The following is a 26,847-nucleotide window of genomic DNA, read 5'->3' on the forward strand; positions in this document are numbered from 1 at the left end:
AGCGAGATGAGCGCCGCAACCCCAGAGTCGTCCACGACTGGACCTAATGGTCAGGGGTCCCTTTACCTTTACCTTTAATCAGGTTGAAATATGGCAGTCCTATAGTAGGGAAAACATAACTATTACAGGTAATGTGCCTTGGAAGAATGTGTATATTACTCAGAATATAGGTATATTTTAAAAAAGTAAAGTCCATCGAAAAATCGCGGTTTTTCGGCTCAAGAACTTTCGCGGAGGTCCTTTTTGAAGTATGGCAACCCTACTTTTTTGGGGGGGAATAGAAAAATTCCTTCCTGTAGCACCTTAAAGACCAACTAAGTTAGTTCTTGGTATAAGCTTTCGTGTGCAAGCACACTTCTTCAGATACACATTTTTTGGGGGGGTTAGTGTTAGGAAAGAGGGCGAGACTTTCCTTGAATGGGCTGGGTCTAACCAAGAGTCTGGCAGCATCGGCCGGAGAGCGCGGCTTGGGAACATCTGTTTGCATTCGAGCTTGGAAGGAACAGCTGGGACTGGGAGATAGTGCGCAGGAGGCGGAGGGAGGAGCGTCTGCGCGCGCGCAGCGTAGAGAGGAGCCGCAGCCGCGGACGGACTGGTCACATTGGAGAGCGCATCATCGGGCGCATCAGCGGAAAGGGAAGTCGGAGGGCGTGCACACCCACTGCTCGGGCGGGCCCCTAAGCGACCAGGCAAGCAAGCAAGCAAGCGAAAGCCTTGAGCTTTTTTGGACAGCCGATCTGGATCCGGGGCCGGCCTCCCGGTCCAGCTTGCTTGGCGAGGCCCGCTCGCCTTTTGCTCCATGCAATGCACCGCCTCCCTTAGCGCGATGCAGCGGGCCGGAGGAGGAGCGGCGGCGGCGGCGGCGGCGGCGGAGCCCGGAGGCGGCGAAGCGGTTGCAGCGGCGGCGGCCTCGTACCGGGTGCTGAGCCGCTTGCTGGGCTACGGCGGGGCCGAGTCAGCCGCAGCCGGCTTGGCGCTCGGCGGAGCCGTCGGGGAAAGCTCCGCTGCCGTCGCCGGGGATCGTGGAAGGGCTGGCGGGCTCCGAGGCTCGCAGCTCCTGGTCTTCCGCCCCGGCGAAGCGGGAGAGCCGTCGGGGGTTTCCCCGTCCGCCTGCCTGCCCACGCCTTCGACGCCTCGGCCGCCCTCGGAGCTGCTGTGCGCCAGGCACCGGTGCGCTCTCCTGGACGCGCCGAAAGGCGAGCCTGGAGGGGGACGATGCTGGAGCGGAGCGGCTGGCGGCCTCCTGTTCCCCCCGGGGGCCGGCCTGGAGTTGCAGCTGGCCGCCTTGGGGCTACACCAGGCTCCCCCGACGGCCCCGGGAGGGCCGGGCAAGCCTCCCGGAGATTGCCCGTGCCTGAGCCTCTTGCCTCCGCCGCCTCTAGCCCCTCCGCCCACGATGCCCTTGTTGCCCCCGGGGGAAGAGACCAGCGACGCCCTGCTCGTGTTAGAAGCTCTCGGCCCCGACGAGGAAGACGAAGAGGAGGTGGAAGCGGCTGTCGGGCAGGCAGATTCCTCCAGCCCGGTCGTCGCGGCGGGTAGCCGCTTCCAAGCACCCGCTGCTGCAACCACCACTACCCCGGGTTCTCCTCCTCCACCACCTCCGGCAGGCCCGGTGCCCGCCGTCGGAGCCAACCGCCCGAGCTCCTCCTCCGCCCCCTCGAGGAAAGGCTCCTTGAAGATTCGCCTGAGCCGCCTTTTCCGCACCAAAAGCTGCAGCGGAGCATCGTGCAACCCAACAACCCCCGCTGGTGCACGTCGGGCCGGGGAGAGGGAGCTGCTGCAAGCCGCAGCCCCCCGAGCCACCTCCGGCACGGCAGGGAGCCTCCCCGATGTGTCCCACCCTGGGTGTCGGGAGCAAGAGTCGGGCAGGTAAGAGGAAAGAAAAAAGGGGGGTGAGGAGAGGAAAGCTCGGGATCTGGTAAGGGACCGTCTGTTGGAGGACTATCCTGGGTGTCAAAGGCTGAGCCTGAGACTATGGTTGTAATAGTGGGTTCTCAGGTGCTTGTTTCCTGGCTATGGATTCAGGTAGGGAGTCTGTGAAGCAGGGGTGCCAACTTGAATACAATATGGGGGGGCCCAGGTAAGCCCCACCCTGCATAATTGAACACACGGCTTGCTGCACCCCACCATTTGAATGACAATGTCCATCAACTTTGGGGGGCCCTGCTCCCTCCAATATTTTATTGGGGGGAGTGCAAAGGAAACTCATTCTCCAGGAGTTGGCTCCTATGCTGTGAAGGATAGAGAATTTAGGTCTTGGCTTTTCTTGGGCAGCACCTCAAAAGAGAAGAGAGAATCTATTCTCCCCCCCTCCCCAAAATCAGTCTTCCTGGCTTCCACTTGGGATTAGGAGATTCCGCTTCCCACCCTTCTATCTACAACCACCAATGGTTTGCATGCAGAAGGTCCCAAGTACACCTGCTGCTCCATTTTTTTGACTGGAAAGAATCTTCTCTCCAGAGTCTGGAGAGCCACTGCCAGACATCTAGATAAACCAATGTCCTGAGCTGGTATGATGTATCTTTCTGTGTTCTGTTAGACCTGCTAAGCCAGGCTTCCTCAAACTCGGCCCTCCAGATGTTTTGAGACTATAATTCCCATCATCCCTGACCACTGGTCCTGCTAGCTAGGGATCATGGGAGTTGTCGGCCAAAAACATCTGGAGGGCCAAGTTTGAGGAAGCCTGTCCTAAGCCCTGAATACCAAAGGAGGACTTCACTGGTGACTTTGGAGGCTGGAGTTCTCTGGTGGCAAAAGGCTAGAAGCTGTGAACTGCCTGGGAAGGCGTTCACACTTGATTCCCTTTTCCTCATGGAACAGGAGAGGCATCTAACTGGATTCTCTCAATATGTGGAAAACCTTTGACTGCAAAGGAACACCCTGGTGTTGGGCAGCTAGAACAGGGGGAGCCAACATGGTGCCCACTGGATGTTGTGGACCACAACTCCCATCAGCTTCAATAGCTAGGAATGATGGGAGTTGTAGTCCACCGCATACGGAGGGGCACCACGTTGGTTACACGCAATCTCTAGGTAAGGGGTAACACACAGCAGGGGAACCAGTAGATAAACAATGACTGGTGGGTTTTCTGTTTTTAATTGTCGCTTCGCAACGTAACTAAAGGTGGCTTATCTGAGACCTAGTGTTGTGTTTTCCAGTTGTGGACTTTAAGGCTTTAAGGTTGAGGGAACTAAACATGGATTTTCTCTGTGAGGCATAGGAGTGCTTTTTTATTTAAAGGCCTCTGCTAATTTCACTCCCCTAAGGGGTTAAGAGTAAATACTCTTCTGTTCAGGTGTTGGATTAGTGGTTCACAGTGGCGGTATGGTGGATTCGCCAGTTTTTGAGGCCTAGATGTTTCGATGGAGAAACCGGAGTTCAAGGAGCATTGCATAGTAGGATGAGGCTGGCCTAGTTGTAATTTTTCAGTTACATTTAGCGATAGTTCTTTATAAATAATAACATTATTAGTATAATTGATGCTGTAGCACAGGTGTATCCTCCAGACATTAATGAACTACATCTCCCATCAGCCTTAGCAAGCATGGCCAATGGCGAGGGATTATGGGAGCTGTAGTTCAGTAGCATCTGGAGGGCCTTTGGTTCCCCACAACTGCTGTGCTGCAAAGCTTTCTTAGTATAATTTATTATTTTTATCCTTAAAGCAATATAGAGGGCATACGGCAGAGCATATAACCCTGAGGTTCACGAACCAGTTCTCAACTTTGTAGGTTACAGCTGGTGATTAGTATAAATTCTCTTTGGTCTGTTCTTTCACAGCTCAGTGGTAGAAGATGTGCTTTCCATTCAAAAGTTCCCAGGCATCTCCAGTAAATGGTGCTGGTGGAAAAGGGCATGGAAGGGCCTCTTTGCCTGATACCTGCCAGTCAGAGTGGAAAAGTCTGGGATAAAGAGACCAGTGGTTTGGTTAGGGCAGCTTTATTCATATACCATATGTTGCAACTAATGAAAAACCAAGGGTGTGTGTGTGTGTGTGTGTGTACGGTGGTACCTCAGGTTACATACGCTTCAGGTTACAGACTCGGCTAACCCAGAAATAGTACCTCAGGTTAAGAACTTTGCTTCAGGATGAGAACAGAAATCGTGCTCTGGAGGAGTGGCGGCAGCAGGAGGCCCCTTTAGCTAAAGTGGTGCTTTAGGTTAAGAGCAGTTTCAGGTTAAGAACGGACCTCTGGAACAAATTAAGTACTTAACCCGAGGTACCACTGTATGTGTGTGTATGTTTATTTCTTACAATTATTTTACACCCTGCCTTTCAGAATACAAACCCTTCTGAGGCAGTTTACGAGAAGTATTAACTACCACTACTTTTTGTTTTTAAGGCCCATGTGTGTGTAAATGGGTGTGTGTAAGACAGCAAGCAGGGGTGGTAGAGTGGAAAGACCCATAATTATTTGTTTACTTATAAAGCCATTCCTATTCCAATGGAAACTGGAGTTGGCTAGATTCCTGGGTTTGTATCTCTACTTAGACTTGAAGTTTGCCACTCACTCTTAGCTAGTTCTTGCTGAGGGGATGGGCTTGTGTCTGGTTCGTACCAATTCAGATTGTGTATGAGGTGTTGCATGATGGACTCCTCCTCCTCAACAATAATGCCAAAATGCTGGTTTTCTTTATGGAGGAATTGCATGTGTTCATGGAGGAATATTCCACCATGTTGACCTCTCCTTCCATGCTGTGTGGTTCAACCCAGGTACAGATTTGTCATCTCTGTGAGGGCTGGGCCATTGCACCTCCTTCTTCACAGGGGTATTGTGAATATAAAATATAGGAGGGGACAGGTATCCCGAACTTTTTGGTAGAAGGGTGAGAGAAAAACAAAATCAGTATAGCAATATGAAGAAGACGCCTTTTTGGACTAATGCTCCAGAGGGAATCATGCAAAGAAAGAACATCATATGTCTTTCAGACAGAGTTGAAGAGACTTGTGAAGGATATTTTGTTGAGTAAATTGGGTTTATGCCACCCTCCACACTCTCTAGAGGGGTAGGGTCTCACTCTTTGGGGGTCTTCATGGACAGCCACCTCTTGTGTATGGTGTAACAGCTCTAGATTCCCTGCATCAAGGACGGATTAGCGGGCCTACAAGGCCCCTTCCAACTTTGGCCACATCTACATTTGAAGCACATGCCCTCCCGCAAAGAATCCTGGGAGCTGTAGTTTAAAAGTACCAGGAATTGTAGCTCTGTGGTGGGTAAGCCACAGTTCCCAGGATTCCTTGAGGGGGAATTCATATGGATGTGATCTCTAACTCCCGGCATAGTTGGCATGGATGGGTTCCATTTTGTGTTCATGGGGTGACTGGCTTTCACCTCTGAAGTGTGAGAAAATTCCCACCCAAAATCAGATAGGATTTTTTTTTCTGGGCTGGACTTTGTTCATGCCTAGTTATCTATTGCTCTCGCTTACAAAATATGGCTTGAGTTATCTATAGAGGTTCCCCCCGCAAAGCATTTATGTCATTTTTCTCTGCTCTGCACTTACTTACGGGTTTCTGAACTTCAGAGGTTAATGGTGAAGGAAGGGTCCGAGAGTCCGAAAGGAAAATGCTCCTGTCCCATGTTAACAGCAGACTTTTTTTTCTTTTTAGGGGTTGAGAATGGGGCTCAAAACCTAGAGATAACTCCAACACAACACAAGCAGACTTGAAAATAGCCACTTTCTATAGAATTGATTTGACTTGCCCACATATAAAGAAGTTTTTATACTTTTGGAGGAGCTTATCTCATCTGCCTCCAGGCTGTTTATGAAACACAAATGTGTCTCGGGGCACAAAAATACCCTGTGATCTTTGCCCAGAGGTGCAACAAGGATGTTTTACAAACCAAAGAAGAGTTGGCTGACCAGACTGATGCCAAAATGGCAAAACGTAACGGGTGTAACAGGAAACCAAGAGGGGACAAAATTAATTAAAGAGTGGGGAACATTTGTGGTAATACCTGAAAAATTATGGCATGCAAGCAAGTGCCTTGGTAGGGTTAACTTAAATCGATCAGTTTAAATTGTCATCAAAGATAAACTGCAGAATAACTTAAAAATGGAGTAAAGTGGAAAATGCAGTGTTAAAAAATTAAATAAGACAAGAAACCACAAAAGGTGGGGAGGGAAGTCTATTATGTATTGGAATCATGTGATTGTAAGGTGTGTATTTGTAAATTTTTGAAAACTGAGTATATATGTGTGTATGCATATAACACCTTTTCATCTTAAGGCATTTCAGTTACCTCATATACACCACAACTTTAAAACACACACCTCCAAAGGAAAAATTCTGGGAATTGTAGTTTAAGGTTGCTGGGAATTGTAGCTCTGTGAGGAGTAAACAACCCTCTTCAGGGTTCTTTGGGGCTGGGTGTGTGCTTTAAATTTATGGTGCGTACTGGAATAATTTGTGGTGTGTGTGTGCACTGTGGTCTACACTTCTGTTCCACAGTTTGATTTTTGCTGCTGGGAGGAAAAGGTGGACTAAATTACCACCAATTTGTCAGCATGGCCCCTTGGAAAATTGGGTACTTAAAAATGTGTGATAGAATACGGTTTCCTGTTAACGAACGCTGACATAATTTGTGGCGTCTAACTACATTTTCTGTTTGTGGTTTCTGGGCCCAGAAAATGGAGTACCATTGCAAATGTCCCTTGCTCTGCCCACCCCCCATCCATTGGGGGGGAGGAGGTGCACTTTCAAATTAAGCACACCTGTGCAATGGCTGAACTGATGGTACGAACAGTGAGAGTAAAAAAAGGATAGAACCTCTTCACTCACACTTGTCTGTGGTTAAAGATGGGGTGGGAAGGGGTGTGTTTATTAGGACTGGGAGATATATCGTCCAAAACTGGTTTGAAGTCCATATTGCGGTAATTGGTTTCATAATTTTTGACTTGGCAATATATTGCAGATTATGGTGTATGTACTATGCAAAAATTACGATTCAGGAAAAAAACATGAAGCCAGCCAATGCCTCTACATAGCTCCATCCTTATTTTGGACATTGTGATGCATCATTATATTGCGATGTCTAGCTGGTGATATATCATAACGCTGAAAGCCAGATATGACCCAGCCCTTATGTGTATATCTGTGTATAGAGTGGGACGCGGGTGGAGATGTGGGCTAAACCACAGAACCTAGGGCTTGCCGATCAGAAGGTAGGCGGTTCGAATCCCCACGACGGAGTGAGCTCCCGTTGCTTGGTCCCTGCTCCTGCCAACCTAGCAGTTCGAAAGCACGTCAAAGTGCAAGTAGATAAATAGGTACTGCTCCGGCGGGAAGGTAAACAGCATTTCTGTGCGCTGCTCTGGTTCGCCAGAAGTAGCTTAGTCATGCTGGCCACATAACCCGGAAGCTATACGCCGGCTCCCTCAGCCAATAAAGTGAGATGAGCACCGCAACCCCAGAGTCGTCTGTGACTGGACCTAATGGTCAGTGGTCCCTTTACCTTGATGTATAGAGTGGGAAAGGGTGCCAGTTTAGTTTAACACAGTCAAAGCCACTCTCACCAATAATAGCGACAATAGAAATTGACCTTGAAAAACAAATGTGTTTTTTTTTTATTGTCATAAAAGTAGTTTGAAAAATCCAAGCATAAAGGGGGCAGAAGCAGTAGAACAAGAGCAGGTTGATGTTTCATGAGCAAGCAAGCATCATTGATTTAATTTATTTCCTGCCCTTCTAACATCTTTAAAACAGAAATCAGGTTGACTCTGTAAAGTGACCACAACTTCTAAGGGAAACCTTATTGGGGTGCTAATTCCCCTGAAGAATGCCAGTCTTTCACCTTGGATACTAGCAATTCCTCAAATCGCTTCTAGTTAGATTGAGTTTAATAACTGCCACCATGGGGTCTAGAAGCTTCGTTGCATCTTAATTCTTAATGATGGGGGCTTAGAAGCCAGATGACGGCGCAGCCTTCTGATAGCTGAGGCATGCAATTTTTTTTTTTTCTGAATTAAAGCCAGGAGCCTGCTTCATTCTTCCAGGTGGAACGTTATATTTAAGGTGTGTTTTAGAGTAAAACTTTCAACTCCCTAAATCAGCATCACGGGCTGAATGGACAGAATGATTGGGTTTGTCTTATTTACTTCAGATATTTTCACCCTGGCTCCCCTACCCTTTTTGAGGCAGCTTATGAGTTAACAATGCAGCACGATACCATTCATGCCTACTTGGAAGTAAGCCTCATTGAGCCAAATGACACTACCAGGTAAATGTGCATAGGAATGCAGCCCTATGAGGTTGCAAACCAGCCTGTGTTGAAATAGTGTCCTTGTTGCAGCTACCCTCTCCCTATGCTCCTTATAATCAGAGAATATAATTCAAAAGCAGAGTTTTTGAATCTCTTGAGGCAGCATTCGTGGGTAGAAGGATGGAGCCTCTGAGAGGTGAACAGACACCCAGCATTGTCTTATTTACAGGCTCATCTGTCCGTCTTTTTTATAGAAAACAGAGATTGATGCGAACGCAAAGTGCCTTTTCTCCAGTTGCTTTCGGTCCCCTCTTCACGGGTGAGTGTCAAGCTTGATTTCTCTCTCCTTTTCCCTTGAAGGAATTGCTTGTGGTTTTATTATTCTGTGCATGTATAATGTGTTGCTGTGGGTCTTTAAACCTAAGAATAGTACCACTTTTATTTTATTTTTAAAAAACCCATAACTAGCTTTGGAGTGATTCTGCCTTTTTTTGGGGGGGGGAGACTGGTGCTGTGCCCCTTCTCACTCTGCTTGCCCACCCCCATGCCATTCCATCCCCCTTTGCAATCCAGGTTTGTGTTGAGGCACTACAAATCCTCGGAAGGGGGCTGCGTGATGACATCCTTACATTTTTATTATATTTCAGTGTAAGCATTTAAAAAATACTTTGTGCCCGTATGTGTCTGTGCGTGATATGTAATAAAACATATTTTTGCAAACACATGGCAGGATGAGACTACTCCTGGAGCCCAGCTTCCCTCATCCCAGCCATCATAACCAATGACCATGGATGATGGGAGTTGCAATTTAGCAACATCTGGGGACCCAGGATGGGGGAAAGGCTGCTTTAGAGAGTCCTTCCTCTTGCATTCTGGGGAGAGGGGTGGCAGCAGAAAACACTTAGTAAATCAGAGGATGTCCAGTTGCTCCAACTTTACCCAGGATAGTCTAAAATTCACCACAATCAGTAACTATCCCTAATTCCTGATTAGAGTAGATCAGTCCCTTGTGGATTAAGGGACTTTATCAGGGTGCAAACAACACTGCCAACAACTCACCTATATATAACAGCCCTAGGCTCCTTTAGGAGGAAGAGCTGAAAGGAAATTTAATAAATAAATACACTAACCCTCTGGCCGAGTTGGGTTTAATCTCAGCAACTAGACTGAGAGGACAAAAGCATTAGTGTGGTGCTAGGAAAATTTACATAGGCTCACCCAGATCAGAGAATATTATTATATTAAAAAAATAAACCCACAAAATCAGAGATCACAGAGTTGCATCTAAGGAAATGCAGACGGCAAAATGTTGATTCTAACCTCTAGCAGTTCCCTACTTGGTGTAACAGCAAGTAGGTTGCAGTTCAGTGTAACTATGGAGGACCTGAAGGAAAAGGCAGTGCTTTGGAGTCAGACACCGAAAGTGTCTCTCCGCCCTTGTGGCAGAGGATGCATTTGAGAATCTGGGGAGCGGAGGATCTGACTCCATTCCTAACACCTAGCAAAAGGAGGGCAAGCCTACGCGATCTATGGCTTGTTGCGTTCAATGGAGCTTACTCCAAAGTTGCAATAGGAAGCATGGCTTTGACTTCAACGCTAGAGAATAACTTGATTCATTTCCTGGTTTCAAATATAGGTCAGGGCAAGTTTATGCTTGTTTTATCCATTGCGTATTGTTTGGGGTGGGGAGATCATCACCAGGTGTATTACACGCTGTTACTCAGCTGTTTAGAAAGGAAGGCAGGGTGGCCCATTCAGATACACACCATCCAGATGGTGATCGTTAATTTCTGCCATTAAAATTCCAGGGATACAGGGTTGCTTTCCATGCAAGTCTTACTCAGAGCAGACCCGTTGAAATTAATAGACATGACTAACTTGGGGACCATTAATTTCAATGGGTCTGCTCTGAGTAGCACCTAGCTGAATGCAGCTTGTGGTTTCTACGTTTGCCCTATTTAGACGGTGCACAGATTAAGCTCTTCAATTTAAATTGTGTGTGTTTTGGGGAGGCATTTCAGTGTTGTTCAACGTCATCCCTCTTCGAGATGTCTAGAAATCTTCTAAATTTGACGTCATGAAGGAGAGCTGGGTGCAGTTGCTTACTGGCAAGGGAAAAGGCACTCTGCGCATGTTTATAGGCAGCTGCATCAGATGATCGCAGGCCTGGCAGTGAAAAGTACCTCCTGGGGATTGGGTGCTGGTTTGAATGCAAGTCCCTGGGATGCTGTTGGTTCTAATATCTACTTTTCCCACATCTTCCTAGGTGAGACAGTGTCTTTGGTTGATGTCGACATCTCCCAGCGCGGTCTGACGTCCCCACACCCTCCGACGCCGCCACCTCCCCCACGGCGAAGCCTCAGCCTTTTGGGTACTGCTTGTCTCCTGAATTACCTTTTGCGAAACCGCACATTTTGCCCAGAGTCCTCCCTCCCTCCCTCCCTCGCCCCCCAGAATAGGCCCTGCCCCATCTTTTTCATCTGCTGCTTTGTAATGATCTTTTTCAGTGAACGGAAGGAAGCCTCTTAAAACCCATTTGGTGTGTAGCACTTCACAGCCTTCGGGTTTTTGTTCTCGGAGAAGCCTCCTTGTGTCATCTTCTGTGCTCTCTTCCTCCCCCTCATCCCCAAATCCTGCGCAGCACAACCAAAACCGGAGCCAAGAAGTTAAATGCAGCAGCCTTTATGCATTATGCAAAATTGCATGTTTGTTTTGCATAATTTCGCTGCTTTTGCTACCCATGGTGGAAGGGTAAAGAGTCAAATAGGTCACACTGATCTCTTTCCCTTCACTCCTGGAATTCCTGTTCTTACCCTTTTTGGCTTTTGAGATACTGCTTAGTGTTGCCCTCTCTCTCTCTCTCTCTCTCTCTCTCTCTCTCTCTCTCTCTCTGTGTATTTTTTTTAAAAACAAACCCATGTATTTACATAGTTACAACGTCCAGAAGCTGGCTTGCTTTCTAAAAAGAAAAGGATAACTGAGATTCTTGCAGACGGATCATTTGTGTGCATACTTGCAAACAAGTCCTTATATAATTATAAAATGGTGCAGCAATAGAACTGCTGGCACATTAGCAAAGCTAAGCAGGGTCCAGTATGGTTTCGCATTGGATGGGAGGCTGCGTGTTGAAATTCCTGCATTTCAGGAGGTTTGGACTTGATGACTCCCGGGATCCCTTCCAACTCTTATGATTCTATGATCAGAGATGGGGAACCTGTGGCCCTCCAAATGTTGCTAGACTCCAGCTCCCATCAGCCCCAGCCAGCGTGGTCAGTGATGATGGGAGCTATCTTATCCCTGCTAGATTTAAGCATACAGAGCTGCCTGCACCTGCCCATTTTGTTCCATCTAGCTCAGGAACTTTGGCAGCATTTATTATATGTGCAGCCTTAAATTCAATTTCCTTTCTAATGCTCAGAAGCAGTTGTGTCTCTTTGAACGGACTCCTATCCCCGCACTTGCGCCAACCTCTCGTTTTATGTTGGGCATCAGATCTTCCCCTTGAACGGCTGGAAATGCACTTGGATTTTGCCACCCTTTAGGATGAATGAACTTCCTGCATCGCGCTTTATGCGCTCCTTTTGTGCGTGGGAGGCTGGCGACAAGAGAGGGCTGGCGCTTTAACAAAGGAGATGGTACAAAGTGCATAGAAAGCTAGTTGCTGCAGAAAGTTTTAGGCTAGATCAGGGTTTCCCAAACTTGGGTCTCCAGCTGTTCTTGGACTACAACTCCCATCATCCCTAGGTAGCAGGACAAGCCGTCAGGGATGATGGGAATTGTAGTAAAAAATAAAAACAAACCACAGCTGGAGACCCAAGTTTGGGAAACCCTGAAGTAGGTGTTACAAGAGATATGGAGTCTCTCATCACTTGCTGCTACAGGTAGGACTATGGGCAGCATGGTATCATGTCAGTGTTACAATAAAGCAGGGACCTTTCACATTCCTTCCTGGTTGTGGGTGAGGCCAGAATGCACAGGGTGCAATGTTGTGTTCTAGCCACGCAAGCCAGAAGTTTCTACGCGTGTGTGCACATGCATATCTCTCCCATCTTCCGCCCAAGCGAGCAGCAGTAGGTATTATCCCAGGTCAAGGGCACTTTCCAGCCTGGCAAAAGCAGTCAAGGTAGGGGAAAAGCAGGCCAGTGATGAAGGAAGTAGTTTGGAGAGAGCCCCGAGGGGCCAGATGGACAGCTGTGTTTGGCTCCTGTGCCTGAGGTTTCCTGCTATATAAAGCCAGGCAGAGTGGCAGCATTGCCAGCGTCTAAAGTGGGGGTGGAGGGTGGGACTTGTGGTCCTCCAGATGCCAGGGATAATGCAACATCTGGAGGGACGCAGGTGCCCCATCTTTGAAATGAAGCTTCTATGCATTTTAAGCCAGGAAGCCCTTTTTCGGGGGAACACTGAGTCAGACCTGTTTGGCATGTCCTCCACCTTTGCAGATAGAACCAGCCAACTGTGGGTTATGGCTTGGCAGGTACTTGTGGGCTCCTCCTCCCCATTTTGCAGTCACAGACAAAGCCAGGAAGTTTTGCTGAGTCCCTTGGTGGGCCTGTCTGGTGGGCTGTGCTGGCGTGGCTGAACCTTCCAAGCTGTTACACCTGCTTTCTATAAAATATAGCTATTCTATTTAAAAAAAAAAACAACACCCACCAGCCCACCTTCAGCATCTCTCAGATTTAAACGGATTCCTTGGTGCAGCGATAAAATTGCCTGCACATTTGCAAAGCTAAGCAGGGTTTGGTATGGTTTCAAATTGGATGGGAGACTGGATTCTGAGATTCCTGCATTTCAGGGGGGTTGGCTAGATGACCCTTGGGGTCCCTTCTGCCTCTAGATTCTATGATCATGTTAAGACCTGGTCTTTCGAAGGATTTTGCACCCCGCAAGTCAATATATGAACTTTTGCATCTTCAGCGACACCAGTGTGTGTGTATATATGTGTGCATACACGTTGGGACACCTTTCTGCCTATGAGAAGTGATTGCTCACATTATTAAATGGTGATAAACAATCCCAGGAATAAACGGCTTACGGGCAACCATATTGACAGATGGCTAAGAGACCATCAAAAGATGAAGTATTGCAGCATCTGAAGTTGTTTCCCTCCCCACCCACCCAAGGAAACTTGTCCTGAAAGGGTAGCTTTTCATCTTAGTACGCAAGATAGCCAACGCTTTACAATCTGTGCATGCCACAAAGAAGTATGGATAAACCTTTGCTAAGCATGTGTCTTCACGCTTTTTTAAATTGATGTAGAAGACTCTCAAGGTGAATGTTTGGGTCTTGGAGAAGGTGAAGCTAATGCGAGCCGGTCTTACACCCATTTGAGTTTTTCTTAGTTCCTGGACATTTCAATTATTTTTTATGTTCTTCTTCTAGACGATATCAGTGGGACACTGCCTACATCTGTCCTAGTGGGTCCGATGGGGTCTTCGTCCCTCCAGTCTTTTCCTCTGCCTCCGCCGCCTCCGCCGCACGCCCCGGGTCAGTTTAGCTTTGATCCTCGTGGTTTCCAAAAAATTCCGCTGTAAATTTCCGCCTCCCCTCCCTGGAGCTGGGCTTTCCATTTGAATTATCGGATTTTTGGACTCAAGGCGGTGTGCAAGAAACAGAATAGTACGCAAAAAAATTCCATGGCACTGCACCCCTTCTCTTGGTCAGGCTGGAGATGCCAAGCCATGTGTACAGAATTCAGCTGAAACCCTCACCTCCTGGCCCCTTTTCAAGACTCCTGACAAATTTTGCCTTGCTCCTATTAGCTACTATGGGGTGGTCTGGAGCAGAATTTTGCAGATACTTTAACTTTCAAATGATTGGAGTAATTGAATATACGGTAGAGTCGTGGGCGTTCTGGGTTGCTATTTTTAACCAGAGCTGCTGCTGTCAGCATTGTTGGTCCTTGGTGCCATGGATTTGACTTGCTGGTAGTGAACTTGCCTGCACTGTCCTGACACTGGTGTAACGGGTGTCTGGAATTGGAGGGGGGGAGCACCACCTTAGCTGTGCTCTGCCTTCTTCTTTGCTCTCCCATAGAAGTGAGTGGTGGCTCCATAATGCTGCTGTTGCACAATGGCCAGCAGTGATACTGGTAACCAGTGAAGCTGCTATACTGGTGGACAGGGCAGCTAAGGGGAGGCAAGGTCAACTGGTTTTCTTCCCATTTTCCTCCCTCGCAAAAATTAAAAAATACAGCAGATACTTAAGCATGCTTCTTGGACCAAAGTGTCAGAGGGGGAAACTTGGACCCCTGGAAGTCTTGCATTTCTAGGAGTCCGCGTAATTTTTCAGCTGGTTATACCAAAAAAGTGGTGGGCAGAAAAGCCTCTGGAACAGAGCTTTCTGAACTTTTCATGCCGGTCACACACTTTTTAGACATGCATTGTTTTGTGACACAGTAGCTCGGTTTTGCATCATTTTGCGACACAGTAATTCAGTTTAAAGGGACGCAGGTGGCACTATGGGTTAAACCACAGTGGCTAGGATTTGCCGATCAGAAGGTCGGCAGTTCGAATCCCCGCGATGGGGGGAGCTCCCGTTGCTCAATCCTTGCTCCTGCCAACTTAGCAGTTTGAAAGCACGTCAAAGTGCAAGTAGATAAATAGGTACCGCTCCGGCGGGAAGGTAAATGGCGTTTCCGTGCGCTGTTCTGGTTCGCCAGAAGCGGCTTAGTCATGCTGGCCACATGTCCCGGAAGCTGTACGCCGACTCCCTCGGCCAAGAAAGCGAGATGAGCGCCGCAACCCCAGAGTCGGCCACGACTGGACCTAATGGTCAAGGGTCCCTTTACCTTTAATTCAGTTTTACTCGCAAACCGGAGGTTAAACTAACGCCTTTCCAGCCCCGGAAGGAGCATGGGGAGTTCCTGCCCTTACACTTACACTTACACACTGCAGCTGACACACTCACATGTCGCGACACACGGCTCTGCTCTAGAAAAGTTTCTGAATGAACATGACTCAGTGGGATGGTGAGGCATGGGAAGGCTGAGTTACAGCTGTGGATTTTGGGGTGCAGAAAAAAATAACAGTGGGACTCTGCCCCACATTGCCCAGTATAGCCTGCCTTGCCGAGTGGTATAACTCAAACAGTATCTCAACCGAGACCAGCAAGCACATTTACTAAGCATTATTAGAACCTGCCATTCCCCTTATCAGCGACCTCCTTAAAGGAGTTTCTTGCTACCCACGTAATATAGAATTGCTTCGGAATTGAACGGGCTTCCACTGAGATTTCCCGCTAAAGGTGGCCCCAAAAGTATATGACTTTGCTGCCCCTTGTGGCCAACCAGGGCTGTACAGTATTTAGAATTCCTCCCTCTGTTAGTGACTTTCTTTTATCTAGTGGCTTAAACCTCCCAAGATATAGGCACTTTATTACCCCTATAAGTTCCTTGAGGGAGACTGGGTTAAAATTTACTGAACTGAGCTATATTTGAAGGCAGCCTTGGCGACAGCTCCACATCTCTGGAGCTCTTTTTCCTGGATGGAATAAATTATACCCTGCTTTTCACCATCCGGGTCTCCAAACCAGTTTACAAAATAAAAGCGTAAAATATACGACATGTATGAAACATTGGAGGAATGTAACATCAGAGGAACATTTGCAGTGCAAGAGCATCCTGGAATAAAACTGTTCTAACCAAGCAAGGATGATTCCTGCCTGATTTATACTAGGAAGGGATTGCCAGTTTGTGTACCTGATGTGGTTTGAGGTGTTCATCTTTAGGTGAGTTGAGGCTATGGAATGGCTCATTTTAGCAAAGGCATGTTTTCCCGCCTCCTCATTTTTAAAAAGACATGGGTCATACAACAGCTTGTTTAAAACTGCCCAGTTAAATTAATAGCCAGAAACAAATTAGAAAGTCAGCAGAAGCCCTATTAAGAGCTGTTCCCTCTGTTGGGGCAATGGTGCAGTGTGTGTCTAGAGTGGGGTTGCCGTATTTCAAGAAGTAAATATTTGGAAAGTAGTTGGGGGTTTTTGTGTGTGCAGTTGCCCCCCAATACAGAGCCTGACCCCAAGCCACCCACGCCCCAGATTGCCAGGTTTCCCCTCCAAAAGAAGACATGTCAACCCTAGAGCAGTGTTTCCCAGACTTGGGTCTCCGGTGTTTTTTGGGACTACAGTTCCCATCATCCCTGACCACTGGTCCTCCTAGCTAGGGATGATGGGAGTTGTAGTCCAACAACAGCTGGAGACTCAAGTTTGGGAAACCCTGGTCTAGAGACTCGCTTTCCACAACTGGGAGTGTCCAGTGTCTAGCTTCTGTGTTGCCCCTCCTTTCCCCAGCCCCACCACAGCTTCTGCTTCCTGTGTGGTTCAGCCCCACTCCATCCTTCTGAGACCTGTGGCTGATGCCTCTTTCTTCTGCCCCCTGCGTGAAGTGAGATCTCAGCCAGGGAACAAATTAGGGATTTAGCCTTCAGTGGCATTTGCCTTATGGAATGCCCTGCCTGGGGCAGATCTGCCTCTAGAGACATCTAGGGTTCCCTTTCGCCAGCCGATGAGAAACTGAAGGTCTTCCTACACAGTGTTTCCTGGCTACTGGTGGTTGATATGAATGTTCTAGATAGCTAGCTAAAGAGAAGTGAGCACTGCAACAAAACGTTGCATGGAGAAGTGCTCCTGATCCGGTCAGCCAGCTAAGCCTGCTCCAGAAGTACTCCATTGCATCCCCCCTCCCACCTGGATTTCTGTGTCCCCCTACCCTCCAAAATAGCATTCTGTGGCCACTAAACTCGCTCAGTCCTCTTTGGGCTGTTTGGGAACCTCCGCAGCCCTGCTTAGCTTTCCCCCCGAATATTTTGTACCTCTGCCAGCCTTGGGGTACCCCAAGGTCTGACGATACCTCCTCCTTGATTGTAGTTACATTTCCAATGGCCTGAACGTCAGAAATAGAGGAAAGTTCTTTTTAGCTGATTTTAATATTGTGTTTAAGGTTAAAGATATCTGAGCATAGCTATCCATAGAAAGGAGATCAATCCAGCTAATCATAATATGCATTTGCCAGGTTCTTTTCCTATGTTCAAAGAGCTCCATTCCTCCACCACTCTGCCCTTCCAGAAACTTTTACCTCTCACCAGGAGGAAAGCAGGGGAGGAAGTGGGCCAGAGTTGGCTCTTGATTTAGTGGCGCCTCAGTTTCCCACAGCGACTCACACCAATTCTAAGTTTGGGGGCATTATGGGAATTTTAAAGATTGGCTAGATCCAGCTGCCTGATGCTGCTCAGAATGCCAGCCCAGGGGTAAAAAAACAAAACCAAGGGTGTTCAGGGCAGGTATCGCAAGTGGGTCCTGCTGAGGCCTTAGTAGTTGCCCAAGGATGCCCAGTGCTGTCTTTGGCACCAAGGTGAGCACACAATGGTTATACAGTGGTACCTCAGTTTTCGAATGTTATCCGTTCCGGAAGACTGTTCAAGTTCTGAAACATTTGAAAATCGAAAACTCAATAGCCAACAGCTAGGCCTCACTGATCTTGCACTCAGTGGAAGCCGTGTGGCATGTTCGACTTCCAAGGCGTGTTTGGAAACTGAAGCATTTACTTCCAGGTTTATGGCGTTTGAAAAACCGAAATGTTCGTCAACAGAGATGTTCAAAAGCTGAGGTACCACTGTAATAGTAAGAATTGGTTTGTGGAAAATGGGTAGGTCGGATATAGGGAGTGAAGCTTACTGTAGGATGCTTAGATTATACTGTATTAGGGTGTTATTTTTATAAATAAATTTTTATTAGTTTTACAATGTTTACCCAGGATTAGTACAATTTTGCCAATTACAGTGGTACCTCGAGTTACAAACACCTCGTGTTACAAACACTTCAGGTTACAGACTCTGCTAACCCAGAAGTAGTACCTCGGGTTAAGAACTTTACCTCAGGATGAGAACAGAAATCGTGCACTGACGGTGTGGCGGCAGCAGGAAGCCCCATTAGCTAAAGTAGTACCTCAGGTTAAGAACGGTTTCAGGTTAAGAACGGACCTCCGGAACGAATTAAGTTCGTAACCAGAGGTACCACTGTGTACAAATACTAGTTAATATCAAATTAATTCCAAATTTATATAATTTAGTCCAAGCGGTTTTCTTGATTGATGTTTTCATCCAGTTCTTATATTCCTGTGGGGTGGGTGTGTGTGTGTGTGTGTGTGTGTGTGTATGTATATATATATATATATATATATATAACTTCTAATTACATTTCAGAGAGTATATTAGGGTTTTGAACAGTTTCTTGGCAGCTGTAGGCCAGAGATGGGGAACCTGTGGCCCTCCAGATGTTGTCGGAGCAAACGTCAGTGGTCAGGGATGATGGGAGTAATAGTCCAACAACATCTGGAAGGCTGCCACTGCTTGTGGTGCAGGGTCTATACCAGGCATAGGCAAACTCGGCCCTCCAGATGTTTTGGGACTACAACTCCCATCATCCCTGGCTAACAGGACCAGTGGTCAGGGATGATGGGAATTGTAGTCCCAAAACATCTGGAGGGCTGAGTTTGCCTATGTCTGGTCTATACTTTCAGTAATTTCTCTTCATTGTGTGTTGGGAGTGGGGCGGTAATGTCCTGTTCAGGACCGGTGTAGAATTTTGCTGCCATGGGCAGCTGCCACCAGTCGTCTTGGCTTTTTAATTCCTTGGGTGGCTGCATGTCTTAACCCTTTCCTCTCCCCTTTCAGATGCGTTTCCCCGGATCATCCCGATCAGAGCACCAGAAGCGGTACACAGCCAACCTGCACAGCACCTCCAGTGCCCTCTCTACCGGCCTGACTCGAGCAGTTTTGCAGCTAGTTTGCGGGAGCTAGAAAAAGTAAGGCTGACCTAAACCAAATGAGTGTTGGAAGTGTAAAGAGAAAGAAGGTTCTCTTTATCGTATGTGGTGGTCTTGTAGTAAGGTTAAAGCTTACTGGGAAATGATACATAATGAATTGAAAAGGATTTTGTTTGTAAAAACAACAAAAAAACAACCAGAAGCTTTACTTTTGGGAATTACAGGGACAGAACTACCTAAACTGTATAGAAACTTATTCATGTATGCTACTACAGCAGCGAGAATGTTACTCGCCCCAAAATGGAAAGAAGTAGAAGTCCCAACAAAGGAAGAATGGATACAAAAACTTATGGAATATGCAGAAATGGTGAAACTTACTGGAAGAATAAGGAATCAAGATAACCAAACTTTTTATAAAAGAATGGAATTGGTTTATTGAATATTTACAGATGAATTGTAAACAGATTATTGGCAGGATTGTTGTAATAACCTGCAGTTTTATAAGAGTATATATTTAAAGTAAATGAATAAATGAGCAAATTAAGTTAATTTGGATATGCAGAAGATATTAAAATTAAATTTAAGGAACCACAGGAAGAGGGGGAAGGAAGTCAAAGTTTTGAAATGTTAAAATGATTGTAAAACTAGCAAAATGTATAAATTTGGAAAGCATAAATAATTTTTATTTAAAAAGAATTAGAAAAAATAGAAAAAGAAAGGCTGAAAATATATTTTTTGAAAGTTCAGCGGAGGTTCTTATGATGGTTCCGTTGTGATGATGCTCTGCTTCCATGGTGAGCACAGGGGCTAAAAGTAAAATTTCCTCTGTGTGTGGTAAATTGTGGATTGTCAGAGCTTGCACATAACCTGTGGTTTTGCTGACCCTATATTTTGCAGATGGTTAAAGCTGGTTTGGAACAGGCCTGTGCATGCAGGTCTGGCCCAAGACATTTTGCCACCTGAGGCGGGACCCCAAAATGGCTCCCCCGGTCCCTGCCAAGGAATAAAGGGCCAGGAAAGACCTGCAGCAGGAACAAGTGGGGCAAGAAACTTTTGCTCCTGTGAATCCTGCCACCTGAGGTGGTCACTCACCTTGCCTCATGGGTGGGCCGGCCCTGCATGCGTACACTGCAGTTTTGCAGTCCGGTGTGTCTTATTTTGTAATAACATCAGGGAAAATAAGTGACTCATGCTTCTCTGGTTCTATGCCAGTGAAATTCCTCTAATGACTTTACAGGGAACTGCCTACTTGCGTTATGCCTGGATGATTTAAGTAATCTTTTGCTTAGTGTAAATTAGTGCAACTCTGCTTTCCTTATGCTAAGCCAGAGAATAGGTGCTGGAGCTGGAATGTACAGCCACATGCTTGTAAAAGTTTGCTGTTTAATCAGATTGATTCCCATTTATCCCATGATTCCAAAAACAAAACACATAGGATTGTACATAAAACTGCTGTTCCGCTCATGCTACAGACTTCTGTTTGTGCAACCGACTTTCCCCGCCATCTTTTTTCTCTACTTCTGTTCCTGATCACCTTCAAAATCTGCTCCAGAGGGTTGAGGTGCCCTCTGGAGTAGATTTTGGGGGCAGAGGAACAGCACAGGGAAAGGATGAGGAAATCGCATTGTATGGAACATCACTTAGACTGTGTTGCATGGACAAATCATTATGCTGTGACAGTAAGCTACAAAATGTCCCCCCCCCCTTTTTTTTTTAAACCAACAGTGTGGTTGGTACTGGGGACCAATGAACTGGGAAGATGCTGAAATGAAGTTGAAAGGGAAACCTGACGGGTCCTTCTTGGTTCGTGACAGCTCCGATCCTCGGTACATCCTGAGCCTCAGCTTTCGATCACAGGGTATAACCCACCACACCAGAATGGAGCATTACAGAGGTGAGCCTTGAGGGCAGGGCAAGGGCATTAACCTAGGGTGGCACCCTACTCACCTTGCATAGAAGGTCAAGTCCACACAGAGAGGAATCTGCCCAAGGGAGCATCTGTGATATAGGTTGGACTCTTAAGCCTGATCTCTCTGTGCCAGCATTCTATCCACTCACCTGTGCAGATTGCCGTTATTTTGTAGAGTCTGGGGGGACACACATGCACATAACAAATGGATGCTCTTCCACCCTCTGCTTTTCTGTCCAACATGCCCCTTAATGTTCCTTCATTGGCAGGGACCTTCAGCCTTTGGTGCCACCCCAAGTTTGAAGACCGCTGCCAGTCCGTGGTGGAGTTCATCAAGCGTGCCATCATGCACTCAAAAAATGGGAAGTTCCTTTATTTCTTGCGATCCAGGGTTCCAGGTATGTATTTAAATGTGCGTGTGAAACATTTAGATGCTTTTGATTGTGAGATCCACTACACTCCTAACACATAGCAGATGTTAGGGCCAAGTCTTTTACTAGAAGGAGAGAGGGGGCTCAGGCAGTGGCTGGAGAGGCTTCCAACAAGTGTCCAATACAGGCAGTGACTGGGGAGGCTTCCAGTACTCACTTGGCCTTGTAACAAATATCTTTCTCAGATGTTTCTGAGATAGCTGCAGAGATATTTCCTGAGAAGTTCTCCCCCACTCCCAATGTATTTATTTACTTACTTTTAACTTGCAGGTCTCCCTCCGACCCCTGTCCAGCTCCTCTATCCCGTCTCTAGGTTTAGCAACGTTAAATCGCTACAGCACCTTTGCCGCTTCCGGATAAGGCAGCTGGTCCGCATCGATCACATTCCAGAACTACCGCTCCCCAAGTAAGGTTCCGTTCTGTGCTTTGTTTTGTGTTTTTTCCAACTCCATTTTAAGGAAGACCCTAGGTACAGAAATCTAACTGCTGCATCTTCTTCATCATTGTTCCATCTAATAGCAAAGCCAAGAGGTGTGCATATCAGTTTGGAAACTGAATGGGGTCATCCAAAGATAAGGCTTTTGAGTTTTTTGCTGCATGCTCAGGGGACTTCTAAGATAAGAAGAGGTATCTAGGTTTGTAAAATTAAGGTGTTTTTGTTTTGTTTTTTTAAAGGAAAACTTCTAAAAACAACTGTGACCTGCAGAAAGTTGGAAGGGAGGAGGGAGCTGTCCTGTGTGAGCCTCTAATAACTTATAGCAGGGATTCCCAAACTCTGTTCTGTGGGAACCCCAATAACCCCTCACCTTCATTTAGGCAGCTCATTGGTATCTGTGGTTGGGCATGGCACATCCATTGCAATAAATAGTCCTAGTTCAGTTGCATTTTTATTGCTTCTATGGAATTGAAACTGGAACGCAATATGCAAGAGCTAAAAGAAGCAATGAAAAATACACGTCGTGCAGTACCTAGTATAGCACAATACATTGGCTACCATGGGCAGGAAAATTTTCAAGTAGTCCACAAGGATCTTCAGTGATTTTTGAGTGGCTGCAGGGGGTGGGGGGGTGGATTTGGAAGCCACTGGCTTATTCTCTCCTAGAGATGTGATGCAAAACAGCATGTGATTAAAATGCCCCTCCCTTGCTATATACTGTAGAAGAAACTTGAGAATGGGATAACTTTTGGACCCTCTTTCTGCACAGCCAGTGGTATCAGGGATGGTGAAGTCTTTAGCCCGACAGTATCTGGGGAGAGACATAGGTGCCCCTTCCCTTCTTTGGGTGTTTGTGTCACTTAGGGTAGGTTGAGACGTAGCACATTGCTTACTCGGTGACTGCAGCATCAAGCAGGGAGTTTCCTGTGTGACTATAGAGCAGGGTTTCCCAAACTTTTTGGACTACAATTCCCATCATCTCTGACAACTAGGGATGATGGGAGTTGTAGTCCAACAACAGCTGGAGACCCAAATTGTGGGAAACCCTGATCTAGAGCATGGGTAGGCAAACTAAGGACCGGGACTGGATCCAGCCCAATCACCTTCTCAATCCGGCCCGCGGACATTCCGGGAATCAGTGTGTTTTTACATGAGTAGAATGTGCCCTTTTATGTAAAATGCATCTCTGGGTTATTTGTGGGGCATAGGAATTGGTTGATTCCCCCCCCCCAAAAAAAAATATAGTTCGGCCCCCCACAAGGTCTGAGGGACAGTGGACCGGCCCCCTGCTGAAAAAGTTTGCTGACCTCTGCTCTAGAGTATCACAGATGGAATGCTAGAGATTTTTTTTTTTTAAGTATCACCCCACATCACTCAAATGTGATTTTTTTGGGGGGGCAGGGTGGAGCTGGTTTGCACAAACACACACAAACTGCATGCCGTCAGATGGAGTGGAGTAATCCAGTGGTGGCAACCAGACCTTGGGCAATGGCATTCCAGACAAGCACTCCACATCAAACGGTGGCAGAGAGGGAGGGAGAAGGACCAACCTTTTTCCAAGCACCCGTAATGTCTGCTGCTGTTGCACTCTGGGATAATGGGATGTTGCCTGGAGCAAACGGCTTGCTTGAGGGGAAACATCTGGGGATTCCACAAACGAGTAGTTGCTCTGCAATTTTTGTTGTGCTGTAAATTGCCTGGAAAGGCCTCAGGGTAGAGGGGGTTGTCTGTGATACTCTCCTTCCCACACTTACAGGTTGAACTGCCTAGTGGCGTAAGCAAACTTTCTGTGTTGGTTACAGAGGGAAGCGTGTTGGGCTGGGGTGGCGTGGGGAAGGAAGCTGGTTCTGGCCCTGGAGCTGTTAACTTTTTCCTGGGAGAGGCAGAGAGTGAGTGTGAGAGAGAGCAGGGAACCAAGAAGTTGGGAACAGGGTGCAGAGGCTTTAGGATGGCTGAATTCCAACAAGAGTTTTAACATAATTAGATCTGGGGCTCATCTGCAGTGGAAAACAGTTTTAAAGTCTCTTCCTGTATGGGTCGGTCCTTCTCTTAGAGCAATGGTGGGGAACCTTGGGCGCAGGAGTCAAATCTGGCCCTTCTGCCCTCTCTGGGGTTCTTCCCAGGTCACCCCAACCCTCCTCCATCCCCTATTCCTAGCTGGAATGTGTCCCCTGAATGATATCCTCTGCTTGCCTGGATGATGAAGAGGAGAGGGTATTTGTGCTTGGAACCCTCTGACTCTCCTGCAGTTGAAACATTGCCTAGAAAGGGAAGAGTTGCACCCATCGCTCTGCTCACTTTTGCCTGTAGTCCTGCCCTGCCCCACTGAAATGTGGGCCCTGGCAGCTTTATTTTTGAGGCCATGCAGCCCTTGGCCTGAAAAAGATTCCCCAGACTCTATCTTACTGTGCCTTCCCTCTTTTTTCCGTCATCGTGATAATCCTCTTGGAGCGAGGGTGCATAGGGTAGCCCCAGTCAGTGGGTTCCAAACTCCTCCCCGTTGAAGATTGATGTTGTGTTTGCAGAGATAACCCCAATATTGATTTGCAGCCATTTTTGAGTCTTTATTTTTAAGTAAGAGGGAGGTGATTCACTTCCACTCCACAACCCGCAAGATCTCCTGAGTGTCCCTCGGCTCTCTGTTCCCGTAGGCCTCTGATCTCGTACATCCGCAAATTCTACTACTACGACCCCCAGGAGGAGGTGTATCTCTCCCTGAAGGAAGCTCAGCTTGTTTCCAAACAGAAGCAAGAGGCAGAGTCTTCAACGTAGCGAGGGCCCCCCTCCCGCCGTGCTGCTGTCACCAATGGTAACGTAAAAAAATATTGTATATACAAGGGTTGGAGCAGGGATTCTTCATCTGCAACTCCTTCCTAGATGACTATGGGGTCCCTTCCAACTTGACAGTTCTACAATGAGGAACCCGTGGCCGTTCAGATGCTGCAGGCCTGCCAACTCCCAGCATCCCTGGCCTATTGGCTGTGCTGGCTGAGGATGAGGGGAGCTGGAGCCCCTGCAATATCTTATTTCTCATCCATAGGCCACACCACGCAGTATTTCTCAAACTTTGCTGTTGTTAGACTACAACTCCCATCATCCCTAGCTAGCAGGACCAGTGGTCATGGATGATGGGAGTTGTGGTACAACAAGGGTCTTCCTTTAAAAAGAAATGAAGGCTTGGAGTCTGGGACTCGATGGGCCCCTGGTGGTTTGGGACTCTGGCTGTATCGATCGCTTTTGCCAATGGAACAAAGGGGTCTTGAGGGATGGAAGGATACTTGGAGGATAGGGCACTCATACTGGGAAATATTGTCCTTGGAAACTTCTGGCATTATTGCCAGACGTTAGAAAAACTTGTTTCATGGGGAATTTTTTTCAGTTAGTTTTTCCTCTTAGTGGTTTTGTCTTCTGGTTCTGTTGCCTTTATCATCTTTTCCTGGTGGTTATTTTGACACCACTGACACAGTCAGGTAATTTTTAGGCTCTAGGCTTCACGGTCTTACAGGCGCCTTTTGCCCAGGTTGGACTTCACAGAGGACAGCCCTCTGTTTTTGAAGGGCTGTTCGGTCCAAGGCTACTTTAAAAAGCTGTAAGGAAGGAAATCCACACAAGTCTGAAGCCTGAATCGGTGTCATGCAGGCGTCATGCTTACAAGCTCTTCTTCACAAATATAAAAGCTGGAAACTTCATTTTTAAAGCAATAGAATCCTTTGGGATTCCACACTTGTATCAATGCGAAGTTCTGTCCTGGTCACAGAAGCGCAAAGTATACGCAGCCCCCAGCCCTTTGGTCTTTTTGTTTTTGGGATTTGCAAAAGGAAGGCTCTGATGCCATTTGGCTCTGTCTAGTGGTCTGAACTTAAATGTTGTTCCCTCTGTCTTTCTTCACCCATCCCAAATTAGGAATTCGGTCACCAGTATCCTGTCGCTGTGGAAGCCGCGTTGGAGACGACTCCCGGCGCTTGCTTTCTGGCTGTTTCTTGGCCTCCAGAGAGGACCCAGGGCTTGAAAAGAAAGCACAGCTGTGCGCAGAGAAACAGGAGCCATGACCCCATCTGGTTCCATAACGATATTTTGGAATCTGCCGAAAACTGGACTACAAGCTCCTGGAAACATGGAGAATGTCATGATATTTTTCTTCTTAAATTTATATTTTTTGGTGCTTCCCTCTCCCTCCCTCCCCTTTCTTCCAGCATGGAAAATAGTGAGCCGGTTTTTACATTTTGTTGACCTGTCTGGCATTTGTGGGCTTTGGGGGCTGGGGTTGAAGGTGCAGCAGACTCTTGAGACTTAGCGAGCCAAGAAAACAAACCAACCCCTGTGTTTCCCTGTCAAATTGTACTTGTGGGAGAAAGCTGCTTTTGCAAGCAGGGCCTGAGCCCAAGGTATACCCAGCTGTATCTAGCGGTTGTGTTGGAGATGTAAGGCCAAAGGCAGAGGGGAGCAGAGTGAGGGGTTGGGGAGGGCAGCGAATGATGAGCTGAGCTGTGGCTTCCTGCTCCATAAGGAAGGCTGGGATGGAGGAGCAATCAGCCTGTTCAAACAATGGAAAATCGCCATGGCATTTTAAGGCGTGTTGGCTGGGCCTGGCCAGCTGGGCCAGAACGCTGTTGCCTTCCTTCAGATGAAAATGGGATGCGGATAGCATTGTGAAGCCCCCCCCCCTCCCCACTGCAAGTGCTGTTAGTTTTCTGTCTCTGCCTTTTCCCTTTCCCTCTCGCCACTATTAACACAGGAGCTCCAAGCTTCCTTATATCAGGTGGAAGTAAGATGCAAACCTGGGCACCTGAAGCCAGTCTCGGAGCTGCCCATCTCAACCTGTCACTCCAACGATGACCTGCTGGATAAGTCAGACTTGGCCAAAGGAAATGCCTCCTTGAATCTTCTTAATGTGCGGAAGGGAAATCTTCGAAGCACCTTAGCCCCAGGCTCCGCTGTGTGAGTGGGAAGGAGAGAACGAAAGTCTGGAGTGAGCTTTCCATGGTTTCCCGTCCAAGGAAGACTGATATTCTCATCTTCTAGCCCTAGTGGGAAACTTGCTAAAGACAGAGAAATATTGTGTGTTGTCTTAATGGTTCACCCCAGCAAGGAGTGGGATTTTTTAAAAA

The 26,847-nt window shown here is 47.3% G+C and overlaps 1 protein-coding gene across 2 annotated transcripts; it reads left to right on the forward strand.

Moving 5' to 3' along the window:
* Nucleotides 1–604: 604 nt before the first annotated feature.
* Nucleotides 605–26,847, forward strand: SOCS7 (suppressor of cytokine signaling 7). Of its 2 annotated transcripts, XM_080979334.1 has the most exons (10): nt 605–1,869; nt 8,459–8,523; nt 10,471–10,575; nt 13,584–13,688; nt 18,872–19,002; nt 20,689–20,857; nt 21,142–21,270; nt 21,574–21,709; nt 24,391–24,548; nt 25,643–26,847. In XM_080979334.1, the coding sequence occupies exons 1-9, from the start codon at nt 800–802 to the stop codon at nt 24,509–24,511; spliced, it is 2,031 nt and encodes a 676-aa protein (XP_080835460.1). In that variant the 5' UTR covers nt 605–799; the 3' UTR covers nt 24,512–24,548; nt 25,643–26,847. The 2 variants fall into 2 exon arrangements, with proteins under 2 accessions (XP_080835460.1, XP_080835461.1); XM_080979335.1 differs by lacking the exon at nt 13,584–13,688 and having other exon boundaries at nt 609–1,869.

The sequence above is a fragment of the Podarcis pityusensis genome (genome assembly GCF_964106645.2).
Source record: "Podarcis pityusensis genome assembly, chromosome: 13".
Taxonomy (NCBI): domain Eukaryota; kingdom Metazoa; phylum Chordata; class Lepidosauria; order Squamata; family Lacertidae; genus Podarcis; species Podarcis pityusensis.

Coding starts and splice junctions, on each gene's coding strand:
- SOCS7 (XM_080979334.1), top strand. CDS start 800: ATGCAATGCACCGCCTCCCTTAGCGCGATGCAGCGGGCCGGAGGAGGA. Junction 1,870..8,458: donor CGGGAGCAAGAGTCGGGCAG/GTAAGAGGAAAG, acceptor TCTTTTTTATAG/AAAACAGAGATTGATGCGAA. Junction 8,524..10,470: donor TTTCGGTCCCCTCTTCACGG/GTGAGTGTCAAG, acceptor ACATCTTCCTAG/GTGAGACAGTGTCTTTGGTT.